The 12,613-nt window shown below is 43.1% G+C and overlaps 1 protein-coding gene across 1 annotated transcript; it reads left to right on the forward strand.

The window, feature by feature from the left end:
* The first annotated feature begins 3 nt into the window (after window positions 1–3).
* LOC308669606 (erlin-1-like) lies at window positions 4–12,292 on the forward strand. The gene is made up of 11 exons (XM_081330399.1): window positions 4–267; window positions 1,745–1,826; window positions 3,494–3,540; window positions 3,969–4,030; window positions 5,838–5,963; window positions 7,183–7,256; window positions 8,900–8,958; window positions 9,248–9,339; window positions 10,048–10,137; window positions 10,655–10,734; window positions 11,315–12,292. The coding sequence occupies exons 1-11, from the start codon at window positions 119–121 to the stop codon at window positions 11,519–11,521; spliced, it is 1,068 nt and encodes a 355-aa protein (XP_081186525.1). The 5' UTR covers window positions 4–118; the 3' UTR covers window positions 11,522–12,292.
* The last annotated feature ends 321 nt before the right edge of the window (window positions 12,293–12,613 follow it).

A 12,613-nucleotide genomic window follows, 5' to 3' on the forward strand; every position in this document is an offset into this window, starting at 1 on the left:
GAGTGGAGGCGGGAGAGTCCGTTCCGTTTTGGTAGATGCAGCGGCGGGAGAGGCGGCGGCGACGACGTCGTGGTGGCGGTGGCAGCGGGGCCGCTTGCGGGGTGTGAGCGGCGGGAGGATGCCTGGAAGCGGCGGCGAGATCCCGACCAGGAGCCGGAGGCGCGGACCGGCGGTTTCAGTAGCAGTGACGGCCGGCCTGTTGCTGTCGTTGGTGCTCTGGGCCTCGGTCCACAAGGTGGAGGAGGGACACCTGGCTGTCTACTACAGGTGAGTCCTGGCGAAGGGATCCCTCGTGTGGCTTGGGTCGCTCTCAATGCTGAGAAGCCTCCTTCCTTCCCCGGGCAGATGATAGAAACGCTTGAGTAGAGAGCCTGGTGCCAGCCTCGCTCTGGATCTGACAATACAGGTGGTCCTTAGCTTACGACCACAATTGACCCCAAAATTTATGTTGTTAAGTGAGAAATTAGTTAAATGAGTTGTGCCCGCATTTTACGACTTCTCTTGCCACAGTTGTTAAGTGAATCACTGAAGTTTTTAAATTAGTAACGCTGTTGTTAAGTGAATCTGGCTTCTCCATTGTTTTTTCTTGTTAGTAGGTTGCAAAAGGGGATCACATAACCTCAGGACAGTTATCAAGCATCCAAAATCATATGACTATGGGGATGTTGCCAGGGATATAAGTGTGAAAAATGGTCATAAGTCACCTTTTTCAGTGCTGTTGTAACTTTGAATGGTCACTAAATGAACTATTGTAAGTCGAGGACTAGTTGTACTTGACCATCTGCCCTGATCTGAGCCTTTCTTCGGAGCAAGCAGAAGCCCGCCCGACTTTAGTTCTCTGGGTAGTGTTAGGACTACAACTTATAATACCAACCTTGCTGTTGTGATTCAGAGGCAATGTGTGTAGTGGTGCTTGGTCCTGGTTTACTTAATTGTACTTTTTAAGCAACTTCAATTGGTTGGGTTCAGAGCATTGTTGATCCATGGTTAACAAAATACATGGTGACTTGGCATGACGCATGAACCCAAAACACACTGTTGTGATCCAAAACACCTGTGCATGGTCCCAGATGGAAAAATGTTGTCCTAGATAAGTGTTTCCCAATCTTAATCATTTTAAGATGTCTGGATTTCAACTCTCAAAATAGGAAGTGTTTTGGGAGTTGAAGTTCACACATCTTAAAATGGCTAAGATTGAGAAACACTGTCTTGGAACAAACAGGACTCCATCCAGCAATACTTATATTAGAAATAAAGGGCAGCTTGTCCTGTTTTGTTCCTGAAAAGCTGTGAAACAACATTGGCACTCATCTTTTGTTTTGCTCTACTCCCGAAGAGGCCTAGAGCCAGACTATATTGGCTGCATGCAGAAGGCAACTTGTAAATATTGTGTGCCTGTAAATTTGTCTTTACCTCTAACCTTCAGCTATCTGCCAGTAAACCAGTGGAATTGCTTGCATTCAGAAGTTGTGGGTGCTCCACCAGAGGAGGCTTTTAGAAAGAAACTGGACAGTCTGAAATGGTATAGAGTCTCCCGCTTGAGTAGTGGGTTGGACTAGAAGACCTCCAAGGTTCCTTCCAATTCTGTTATTCTGTTCTGAACCACTGGAGTATAGTATTAGGAAAATGAGTTGGACAGGTGAAATAAATGCAATAAATGTGGCTGTTGTTTTATAAGAAAGTTGTCCTCTCTGACTTTAGTTCATGCTTATTTGCTTTCTTTTTTGTATATGATTTATTGTAGAGGAGGTGCACTGCTCTCTTCCCTGAGTGGACCAGGCTATCACATCATGCTCCCAATTCTCACATCTTACAGAACAGTACAGGTTTGTGTAACTGCCTTGGGTGGAAAACAATAGAGGGAGGGAAAAGAGGTTTGATGATAAAAGGACTGCCTTTGTCTTTCGTACAGCATACAGATGGTGTCAGGGGAGAATATGATTCATGTTTTCATATTTGCTGTGGCATCCTGCCACTATTAAAAATCCACCACAGGTTAATATGTTACTAGAAGTAGGTAATGGCTAATGCTGCATACAGATTAATACTTATAATTAAGCTTATACCTCTCATTTGCATGTTTGATCTTGCTAGTTGCTTGAAGATAAAAAAGAAGCATTGAAGAAAAGGAAGAAAAAATACCAATTTAGCTAGTTCCTTATTAGCAATTCCCCTGTTTCCCTGGATTAAATGATAGGTTATATAACATCTAAGGGGGGGAGTTATCTGAGTTTATGATCAGTTGCTTAGTGACTATTTGAAGTTATAGCTGACCCAAAGTAAAGGACTTTTGACCCTGATTCAAAGTTCTGTCAAGAGTTTGCCTACGCAGCCTCATTTACGGCCTTATGCAATGTCCTGCAGTCACATGACCATGTTTTGCAATGGTTTTCTAAAAAACTGACTGCCAGTTTTCAGCAAAATCATAGACTTAGGGAACCATTGGCTGATTTAATGACTGGGGAACTCATCAAATTTGCAGACGACCCCAAGCTTGCAGGAATAGCCAATACTCCAGAAGATAGGCTTAAGATACAGGAGGATCTGGACAGACTCGAACACTGGGCACTATCTAACAAAATGAAATTCAATGGTGAAAAAAGTAAGGTTCTACATTTAGGCAGGAAAAATCAAATTCACAGGTATAGTATAGGTGGTACCTTGTTCAATAGTAGTAATTGTGAGAGAGATCTCGGAGTCCTAGTGGACAATCACTTAAATATGAGCCAGCAGTGTGCTGCAGCTGCCAAAAAAGCCAACACAGTGCTAGGCTGCATTAACAGAGGGATAGAATCAAGATCACGTGAAGTACTAATACCACTTTACAATGCCTTGGTAAGGCCACACCTGGAATACTGCATCCAGTTTTGGTCACCATGATGTAAAAAAGATGTCGAGACTCTAGAAAGAGTACAGAGAAGAGCAACAAAGATGATCAGGGGACCGGAGGCTAAAACATACAAGGAACAGTTGCGGGAATTGGGTATGTCTAGTTTAATGAAGAGAAGGGTGAGGGGTGACATGATAGCAGTGTTCCAATATCTCAGGGGCTACCACAAAGAAGAGGGAGTCAAGCTATTCTCCAAAGCACCTGAAAGCAGGACAAGAAGCAACGGATGGAAACTAGTCAAGGAGAGAAGCAACCTAGAACTAAGGAGAAACTTCCTGACAGTTAGAACAACTAACCAGTGGAACAACCTGCCTCCAGAAGTGGTGAATGCTCCAACACTGGAAGTTTTTAAGAAGAGACTGGCCAGCCATTTGTCTGAAATGGTATAGGGTTTCCTGCTTGAGCAGGGGGTTGGACTAGATGACCTCCAAGGTCCCTTCCTCCTCCTCCTCCTCCTCCTCCTTATTATTATTATTAAGTTGTTTCTCAGAAAAAGAGCAGAATGTTCCTGAAATTTAGTTTGTTTCCAAAATAATTGTTAAGTTAGTAAATGTTACATCGTGCAATGTTTTTGCTGATCAATGGCTGTTTTTTTTCCCCCAGACAACATTGCAGACAGATGAAATAAAAAATGTGCCTTGTGGGACAAGGTATGTGGTTTTTTTTTAAGTTTGTATTGTGTTTCTGGCCTAGTTGGGAAATATACCACTAAGATGTGTAGTAGAATGGTTGAGCCACAGGATGGAAGAACAGAAGGTATTAAATCTTCTTTTTGTTAAAAATGGAAAAAAGGAAGTAATTTTTATAATGCAGCTTTCTTACTGAACAGTTCTGAGGTGTATGATTAGGGGTTTCAGCCTTCCTTCCGAAGACTAATCTCACAAAGACAAACAAAAATTTTGCAAAAGTTGGAGGAACATAGTTTATAGCCCTGGAGGGACGTAGTTTATAATCCTGATCTTGTGGACTGAGTGTACCAGAGACGTTGTCTTGTTACAAAAGCACAAACTGGATAGTTTTTAACCATGCAAATATGTATGTGCAATGAAGGAAGAGCTTTCTTCTTATCTTCTTGCAGTGGTGGTGTCATGATCTATATTGACCGAATTGAGGTGATGAACATGCTGGCACCGTATGCAGGTATTTTCCTTTTTTTTTCTTCAACAGAAAACAAACACTTGGAGGAAAGAGAACCAGAACTCAAGTTTGGGAGGGGAGCTTTAAAGCAGGATCAGTGGTGGGAAGATAGAAGGTAGGCAAGTACATGGTAGAAATAGGAAAGGAAGGTATTGCTTCCAAAAGGAGATACATTCACTATAGTTGGCTTGTTATTGTTTGATATGACGTTGGTTCATAAAGATTTCTGGATTGCTAGTAATTTGGGAAGTGCTGGATGCCATAGTATCAACTAAATCAATATTGTCTGAACAAATGTCCAAAATCTGTTTTGCGTTGGGGTGGACTTATAAATAAAAAGTATAAACAAATCTGGAGGACACCAGATTGAATTGAGGCATTTCACTGTAGAAACCTGCGTGTATTGTGTGTTTGTGGGAATTACAGGAGTATTTTGATGGAGTTGTGCAGAGGGAGATGTGTTGGGAGAGGGAATGGACCATTTCTAAGAAGGAGAGGTTTTGTTTCTTATTTTGAGCCCCACTTCCCCAAATCTGCATCCTAGTTTTGAGCCCAAGTTTCAGGTCACCAGATTCTTAGTGCCTCTGGGCTTTTGGTGATCTCTGCTTAATGTCAGGTTGGCCTATAATAAGTCCTTCCTCATCCACGAGAGAGCAGTAATTACCAAATCTGGTTGGGCACAATGTTCCTTTCTTGGAAATATAAAGTTGGATGCAGTATAAGGGAGCAGGTGAGATTGCTGCTGGAGCACCAGACTCTCTTGCTGCTTAGCAGATTCTTTGCCTGAACGGTTTAATGTCGTTGCCAGGATGTTGATTAAATCTTCCCTAGACTGATAGTTCTGGAGAATTTCAACCTAAAGTAGCTTGGGAATTTGTGGCCTGTTCCAGATTACTTAGGACCTGACTCACATAGGTTGTTACATATTTGATCTTGGAGCAGAGGTGACATGATCTGAAGTGGGTGACAAGGCATTTGTTCCTTGTCATGGTTCCCCCCACCCCTTTCTGCAAAAGGGATTATTAGATTGCATTGTCCGCATTGCCTGATAATGTCTGTTTTCCAGAAAGCATTTGAGGAATTTCATGAGTGTCTAGTAGACAGTTTGGACTGGATCTTAATTGCTCTCTGAAAGGAAAGTTACATCAGTGCCTTGGATAGAATGGCACTTGAGTGATGTTATACTGTTCCTTGGTTTTCTGAGGAGGCAAAGCATCAGAACAGATGTTTAGAGTGTGGGAGAATGAAGAATGAGTCCTACCAAATATGTGTACAAGCTTCGGTCTATACCTCAAAAATAAAGGCATGATTATTTTTCTGCCCTCGGTGCATATGCAGAATCCTACCCACCAACCTTTTTTAAAGGAAACCCAAACTCTTGTGAAATTTGAGAGACAGGAAGAATATCTCAAAGGTCGTTGTGAGGAGTATTTCGTGGCCCAGGACATATTTACCTAAGGAAACATTTTGGTGTATTGGATTCTGAACGACTTGGTTCACGCCAGGTCTTGGCTTCCTCTTCTTGTGGAATCTAGGTGACATTCAGCACACCCCCTGAAATTATATGCCCCTTCTACAAAACCTGGCTCTCACGACAGGTCCCAGGGTGCAGTAGAATGATTTACTCCCTGATGGTAGTTGTTGGATAATACGTTATCCTCCTTGATGTGTGCCAGATGTTCCTTTCCTGGTCACCTTTTATTATTTTAGTTGTTATTTTGATTTGGATGTTGTTAAATAAGCTGCATAGAATCACTTTGTCATTGAGGTGGCATATAATAGACAAGTAAATTGGTATTCCTTTTCCTAGTTTATGACGTTGTGAGGAATTTTACTGCCGATTATGACAAGGCACTTATCTTCAATAAGATCCATCATGAACTCAACCAGTTTTGCAGCGTCCATACCTTGCAGGAGGTGTACATTGAGCTCTTTGGTAAGTGTCACAATGTTTTGGCTACACTCCTTTCCACAGAGAGTCTTGGGGACATTTTGTTGTTTCCAAGCAATCCTCATTATTGATGGTTCCATTCATTACCTGCAGTTGCACGTATTTGTGATTGGTAAATACAAACAAGGCCTTGCTATACATGTTAAGAGGCTTTGCATATTTGGTTTTGGGCACCTAGTTCTGTTGCAGGATGCCTTCTGGAGTGATTTTGTCTTATTTTATGTGTTTTCACAATGGAGGATGGGCTTTTCCACATATAAGTAGCCCTTGTCCTATGATAGCAATTAGGACTGGGATTTCCATTGCTAAACAATGCACTTGTACATTAATTAGTTAATTAAATTTATTTGCCACTTATCTTGCCATGGGGCTATTCTAGCGACTTACAACAGCAACAATAGTAATAAGTCTTAAGCAAAAAATCGTTTAGTCATGGCAATCTTGACTGCCCTCATTAACTGAATCCCATAGTTATTAAGCAAGGAAACTTCCTGTCAGCTTCTTACAACCAGTGGAGATGCTGGAAGGAAGTTATAAGTTCAGGCCAGTAGGCAGGTGAGTGGTTGCTGCTGGATAGGGGAGGAAATGAACAATGGATTGGGGCGGGGGGGGGGTTGGGAAGGGGATGCATGAGATACATAGGTCAAGAAAGATTTGCGAGGATTTGCAGCAGTGCACAAGTGGCCAGTGCGATGGAGCACAGAGAGGCTGGGTGTGTGTGTAGCTGGGGGGAGACTGGCCCCAGCAAGTTGTCATTAAACCTATGCAAAACATGTTTTGGACGCTTTTGTCATTTACAATTTTATTATTACAATATAAGAGAAGATTCTACCTTTAGCCCACTGTATAGTGCTCCTTCCTTAAATATCTTTGGTAATATTTATTGTTTTAATGTTTTATATTCCCATTTTTAGCTGGATGAAAGCCACTTAGAGTCTCTTGATGGAGGGATGGGCGGCATATTAATTTAATAAATAAAATATCTGCAATAGTTAGCCTGAAATGGAGCCACCTAGATAAGCCCTACATTCTTCTTTTGTGTACTTTGGCTAAAAGCAGATTAGTAGCTATATAGTCACAGTTCCCTCTCTAGCTGAATAGATGGCATGGCCATGAGCAGTGCTGACAGAAAAAACTTTGAGCTCTGGCATAAGCGTTTCTGTTTGGTTAATTTATCTCTTTAATTTGTGTTTCCTTCTACCAGATCAGATTGATGAAAACCTGAAGCTAGCACTACAACAGGATCTGAATAGCATGGCACCAGGCCTTACCATTCAGGTACTACTTATCACAGCAATGGCAAACCTTTTAGAAACTGAGTGCCCAAACCACAACCCAAAACCCACTTATTTATCGCAAAGTGCCAAGGCCACATAAGCATTGTGGTGCCCTCAGGGGGAGCATGGGGGCGTGGCCCACTGGGTGGGTGTCGCTGCGGTTGTCACGGCAGACTGGGTGGGCATGGCTGGGATGGGCATGGCCACCTCGATGTTGCTCATGGGGATGCCTGTGAGGGCCGGGCAGGGTTGTGGAAGATCCAGGGGGTCTCTGTGGGTGTGGCGGTGGGCAGGAGGCCCAGCATAGATGGGGGAGAGGCACGCAATCCTAGCCGGGACTGGGGGGCCATGGCGCTGATGGGGATCTGGCCTTCCCTGCTCGGGCTGGCCTTTGGCTTGCTGGGTGTGGGGGTGCTCTACCACCTCTACTCGGGCTTGCTAGCCGGCCGCTTCTTCTCCTTTGTGCTGGGTGGGGCTGCCGCTCCGGGCGGCAGCCCAATGGACCTGCGCAAGCTGCTGGCAGCAGCGGCGCATGCCCACAGAGAGGGCTCTGAGTGCCACCTCTGGCACGTGTTCCATAGGTTCGCCACCACTGACTTATCACATGCCCGCTGCGTATCTGTGTGAGTGATGGAAAGAGATTGAAACAGAACACTGGCTGGGAAGGTCGCAGATGGTGATCATGTGACCATGAGATGCTGCAACCATTGTAAATTTGTGATGATTGCCAAATGCTCAAATCATGCGACTGCAGGATGTTGGTGACAGTTGTAAGTGCGAGAACGTGTTGTAGGTGACTTGAGTGCTGCTGTAACTCTGCTGCCACCACGTGGCTGTGTGGAGAAATCACAATGTGGGCAGTTAGACCCTCCTACCCTATGATGTATTTCCTTTCCCCTCCCCTTTTTGGGATGGACTTCCTCCTCCTTTGTCCCTAGACAGTCCATTCTCCATTAGCCAGAAGACATGGGGTAACGTGCAGACTCAATATGCAGATCCTGGGAATATCACCATTTTCTAACCTTAGAGATACCTTGGAAATATCTTGGAAATGCTGTACAAAGGTCATCTGAATGCATCCACATACTGTATTCAACTTTACCTGCAATAAAGGTATTTCTATATGATAAAAGGTGTCTCTACGAGTTCAAAACTATCTGGAGAGATCTGTTAATGTTAATGATATCTGTTTATATAGACCATAGAGGTCTTATCAAGAGATTAATTAAAGTACAACAGCTTTGATCCAGAATAGTTAGAAAATGGTAGTATTCCCAGGATCTGCATATTGAGTCTGCAAGTTACCCCATGTCTTCTGGCTAATGGAGAATGGACTCTCTAGGGACAAAGCAGGAGGAAGTCCATCCCAGAAAGGGGAGGGGAAAGGAAATACATCATAGGGTAGGAGGGTCTAACTGCCCACATTGTGATTTCTCCACACAGCCACATGGTGGCAGCACAGTAACTTTGAACCCTCGCTAAACGAATGGTCGTAAGTTGCACGGCTGGCTGGGGAATCCTGAAAGTTGAAGTTCACCCATATGAAAGCTGCCGAGTTTGAGAAACACTGGTATAGAACTTCTGCTTGGGAAAGGCTACATGAATATTGTTTAATCAAGACATTTGATTGTTGTTTGTGTATAGGCAGTGCGTGTGACAAAGCCTAAAATCCCTGAAGCAATCAGAAGAAATTTTGAACTTGTGTGAGTATAAGAGCACCCTCCTGGATCAGTTCAGAGGCACGTTCAGCATTCTGCTTCTCGTGAGGTTTAGCTGGAAGCCTTTGGAGCACTTATAAAGCAGGACATGGATGAAATAGCTTAGTAGACTCCATTTCTGACTTCCAAGTCTTCATTTGATTTCTCATGAGTTCAAAACGGAGACTTTTGGAAAGATGTACTCTTGTGCTGAGGATGCTTAAGGGAGATAATTTCATAGAGATTACCTTCCAGGTAGGTAGCTCAAGAAACTAATTTGTTTTTTGCTTTGCAGGGAAGCAGAGAAGACTAAACTCTTGATAGCTACACAGAAGCAGAAAGTGGTGGAAAAGGAGGCTGAAACGGAAAGAAGGAAGGCAGTTATAGGTAATGAGCTTTGCCTTCAGTTTGGCAACAGCACCCTTCGTCCTCCCCCCCTCCCCTCCCCCCGAGCTAAGTAGCTTCTTTTGGTTTAAAAAAATCTGAGTAGGGAAACTGGCAAGCACAATGGTTGAGCCATAGATTTCCTGTGTGGTAGTTAGGTATTGAAGGTAGTAGCTAAATGGCCAGAATTGTGTGGCATAATTTTGAGGAGACTTAAATGTGTGCCAATAGCCCTCCAGGGTACCTTGTGTGCAGCCATACTCTAAATCAGGGGTAGGCAACCTTGGCTCTTTTATGACTCATGGACTTCAATTCCCAGAATTCCTGAGCCAGCTGTGCTGGCTCAGGAATTCTGGGAGCTAAAGTCCATGAGTCATAAAAGAGCCAAGGTTGCCTACCCCTGCTCTAAATGAACAAATGTTTAGGTGACCTACTTTGGCTATTGGTTAGCTTCAGGCATTGGCTAGTGTACCTTTCCTATAGTTCACTATAGCAGGAAAGGAAAGCATAGAAGGAAAGTAAGCTACAAGCAAGGATGTGCCAGATGTTACTCTCCTGGACTTGTAGGGGTTTAACGGTGCTTACGCTATACCACAGAGTGTTTGTTGTGAGCTTCAGGATGTTGAATAAATTTGGGCATTGCCACGCTTGACTGTTGTCACAGCCGATACACAGTTCTTGTACTTAACTCTGAATGCTTTTCAATTGCAGAAGCAGAGAAAATTGCTGAAGTGGCAAAGATACAGTACCGACAGAAGGTCATGGAGACTTTGACAGAGAAGCGAATTTCTGAGCTTGAAGGTAGCTATGTGCTCCACCCTACTATCTCTTGCTAATTGGAGGTTCTGAGCAAAGATCCACAGTGTCTGGGAACTAGGGTGCAAGGATGGTTGTCTCGATTTCCAAAGATTGAGTCAAGCTGCTTAGAAGGATTTGTAGGAATGATTAATGTTGTTTACAGATTCCTTTGGGGAAATAAGTCATTCTTCTATTCTCTCCCTGATCTTTCTCTTCCGCATCCCCAGATTTTGGAACTGGAATAGAACTTAATGGAATCTCCTTCTGCCATTACATTCCATCCCCTTCTCCACCCCCCCCCCAAAAAAAAAAACCCCTTCAGCCTTCCTCAAAAATCTTCCCTGATTTTTTTTTCGTCTTCTATTCTGAACTTGTTCTTTGAGGCCAAAAAGGAAACATGCTAGACTTCATGAATTTTGCAGTGGGCCATGCTGCAGAGATTTAGAAAGGTTTATTTTGGTAGCAAATGTCCTGGTGGCTTAAAACTGGCTGAAAGAAGTTTTTGCTGCTCCCTTCTCAGATGCTGCTTATTTAGCAAGACAGAAAGCAAAGGCTGATGCAGGATACTACACTGCCCAAAAAGCAGCTGACTCAAACAAGGTGAGTTTCCCTTGCTTGCACCAGCAATCTGATGAAAGGTTGGGGGTTGGGGGAAAGGAAAGGAGACACATGTAAACCAAGCCTACTTCTTGGGGGAGAAAACAAGTCTTGGCTATAAAAGCATTCCTTACTAGTGGTTTAAAGGGACGCCGGTGGCTCAGTGGGTTAGGATGCTGAGCCTGTCGATCAGAAGGTTGGCAGTTTGGCGGGTCGAATCCCGAGTGCCGCGTAGCAGAGTGAGCGCCTGTTACTCGTCCCAGCTTCTGCCAACCTAGCAGTTCGAAAGCACGTAAAAATGCAAGTAGAAAAATAGGGACCACTACGGTGGGAAGGTAACAGCGTTCCGTGCGCCTTTGGCGTCTAGTCATGCCGGCCACATGACCACGGAGACGTACTCGGACAAGCGCTGGCTCTTCGGCTTTGAAACGGAGATGAGCACCGGCCCCTAGAGTTAGAAACAACTAGCACGCATGTGCGGGGGAACCTTTACCTTACTAGTGGTTTGCTATGTTTGCACTTAATTCTTGTAATGCGAATACCTTCCCGGGTGTATTTATTTATTTTTTCTTCTCCTTGACAGCTGAAACTCACACCAGCCTACCTGGAGCTGATGAAATACCAAGCAATTGCTACTAACAGCAAGCTATACTTTGGCAGTAGCCTGCCCTCTCACTTGTTTCTAGGTTCCTGGGCGATTGAGCACATAATTGCAAGGACTGCTAAAGAAAGTCATCTTGTCTCAGAAACAAGGAAACACCACCTCAGGGCTCAAGAAACTGCTACTTGATGCTCACACCATGTAGCCTCGTTGATCTGAACATTAAAGGAACCAACTGCTCAAAATCAGGGCAGTTAATTGTTTTCAAACTGCCTTATTGATAAACAGAGGAAAGGAATTACAGTTGCTTTTTTTTGCAGTATAAAACAGTTCTGCACCAAGTTTGTGTCATTCTCCAGAGCCTGCTAGAAAGAGAATCCAAAGGCTTTTTAGACTGTTCCACACCAGAAGCTGGCTCCTGGAAATTTCAAGAAGTAAAGCGATCCGAGTGCTAACGTTTATCATTAGAAAAGAATCGGCAATTAAAATAATTGAACCTGGCTACTCGGCTCTTGTGGGGAAGTACTTGTTCCTACGTTGAAGGCAATTGTAACATAGGGGCTCTGATGTACTAAATCTTAATAACCTCAATCATACATTTTACTACTGGAATTTGGAAGTTGATGCTACTAACTAAGAGCTGATGCAGTTTAGTCCCATGACTCAATAAGATAAACGTATGACTCCAGGGGAGTATGTACCCAGATTATTTTTGGTCCCACTTGTTGGTAAGATAAAAACTATTGAGACAACTTCTTAGGCTTTGGCTCCAAATCAATTGTGTTCTTGCTGTGAAAACTTTGTTTGGAATTTATAAATGTGTCTGAAGAAGATGCATCTCATGACTGGAAAGTATCATTTCAGACTTTTTTTTTTTAAAAAAAGGCTTGTATTTCAAGTATATATATGCAAAATGTTGGTATTTGGAATAGGGAAAATAAAGCTATTTTCATAACCTTTTCTAAGAATGTGTATGGTGGATTCAGGTGTTTATCCTGTGTTATCACAGACAAGTTGTTGCATAAAAAAAACAGAAATCTACTAAAATGGGCTAGTATTTGTTGGGAGCTGTAGACTGAAACAGCAACTCAGTAACATTAGAATGTTCTGCCTTCTGATCTTAATTATTTAAAAAAAACTAAAATAGAAATCCTTTTAAAATTCAGAAATCAAGACAACTTTATTAAAATGATTATGTTGACATCAAGTTAGTGTTGACTCTTAGTGAATACTCAGATCAACATTCTCAAGGATGATCTGTCCCCAACTTTTATCTCTTCA

This window comes from Vipera berus (assembly GCF_964194415.1).
Source record: "Vipera berus genome assembly, chromosome: 1".
NCBI classification, from domain to species: domain Eukaryota; kingdom Metazoa; phylum Chordata; class Lepidosauria; order Squamata; family Viperidae; genus Vipera; species Vipera berus.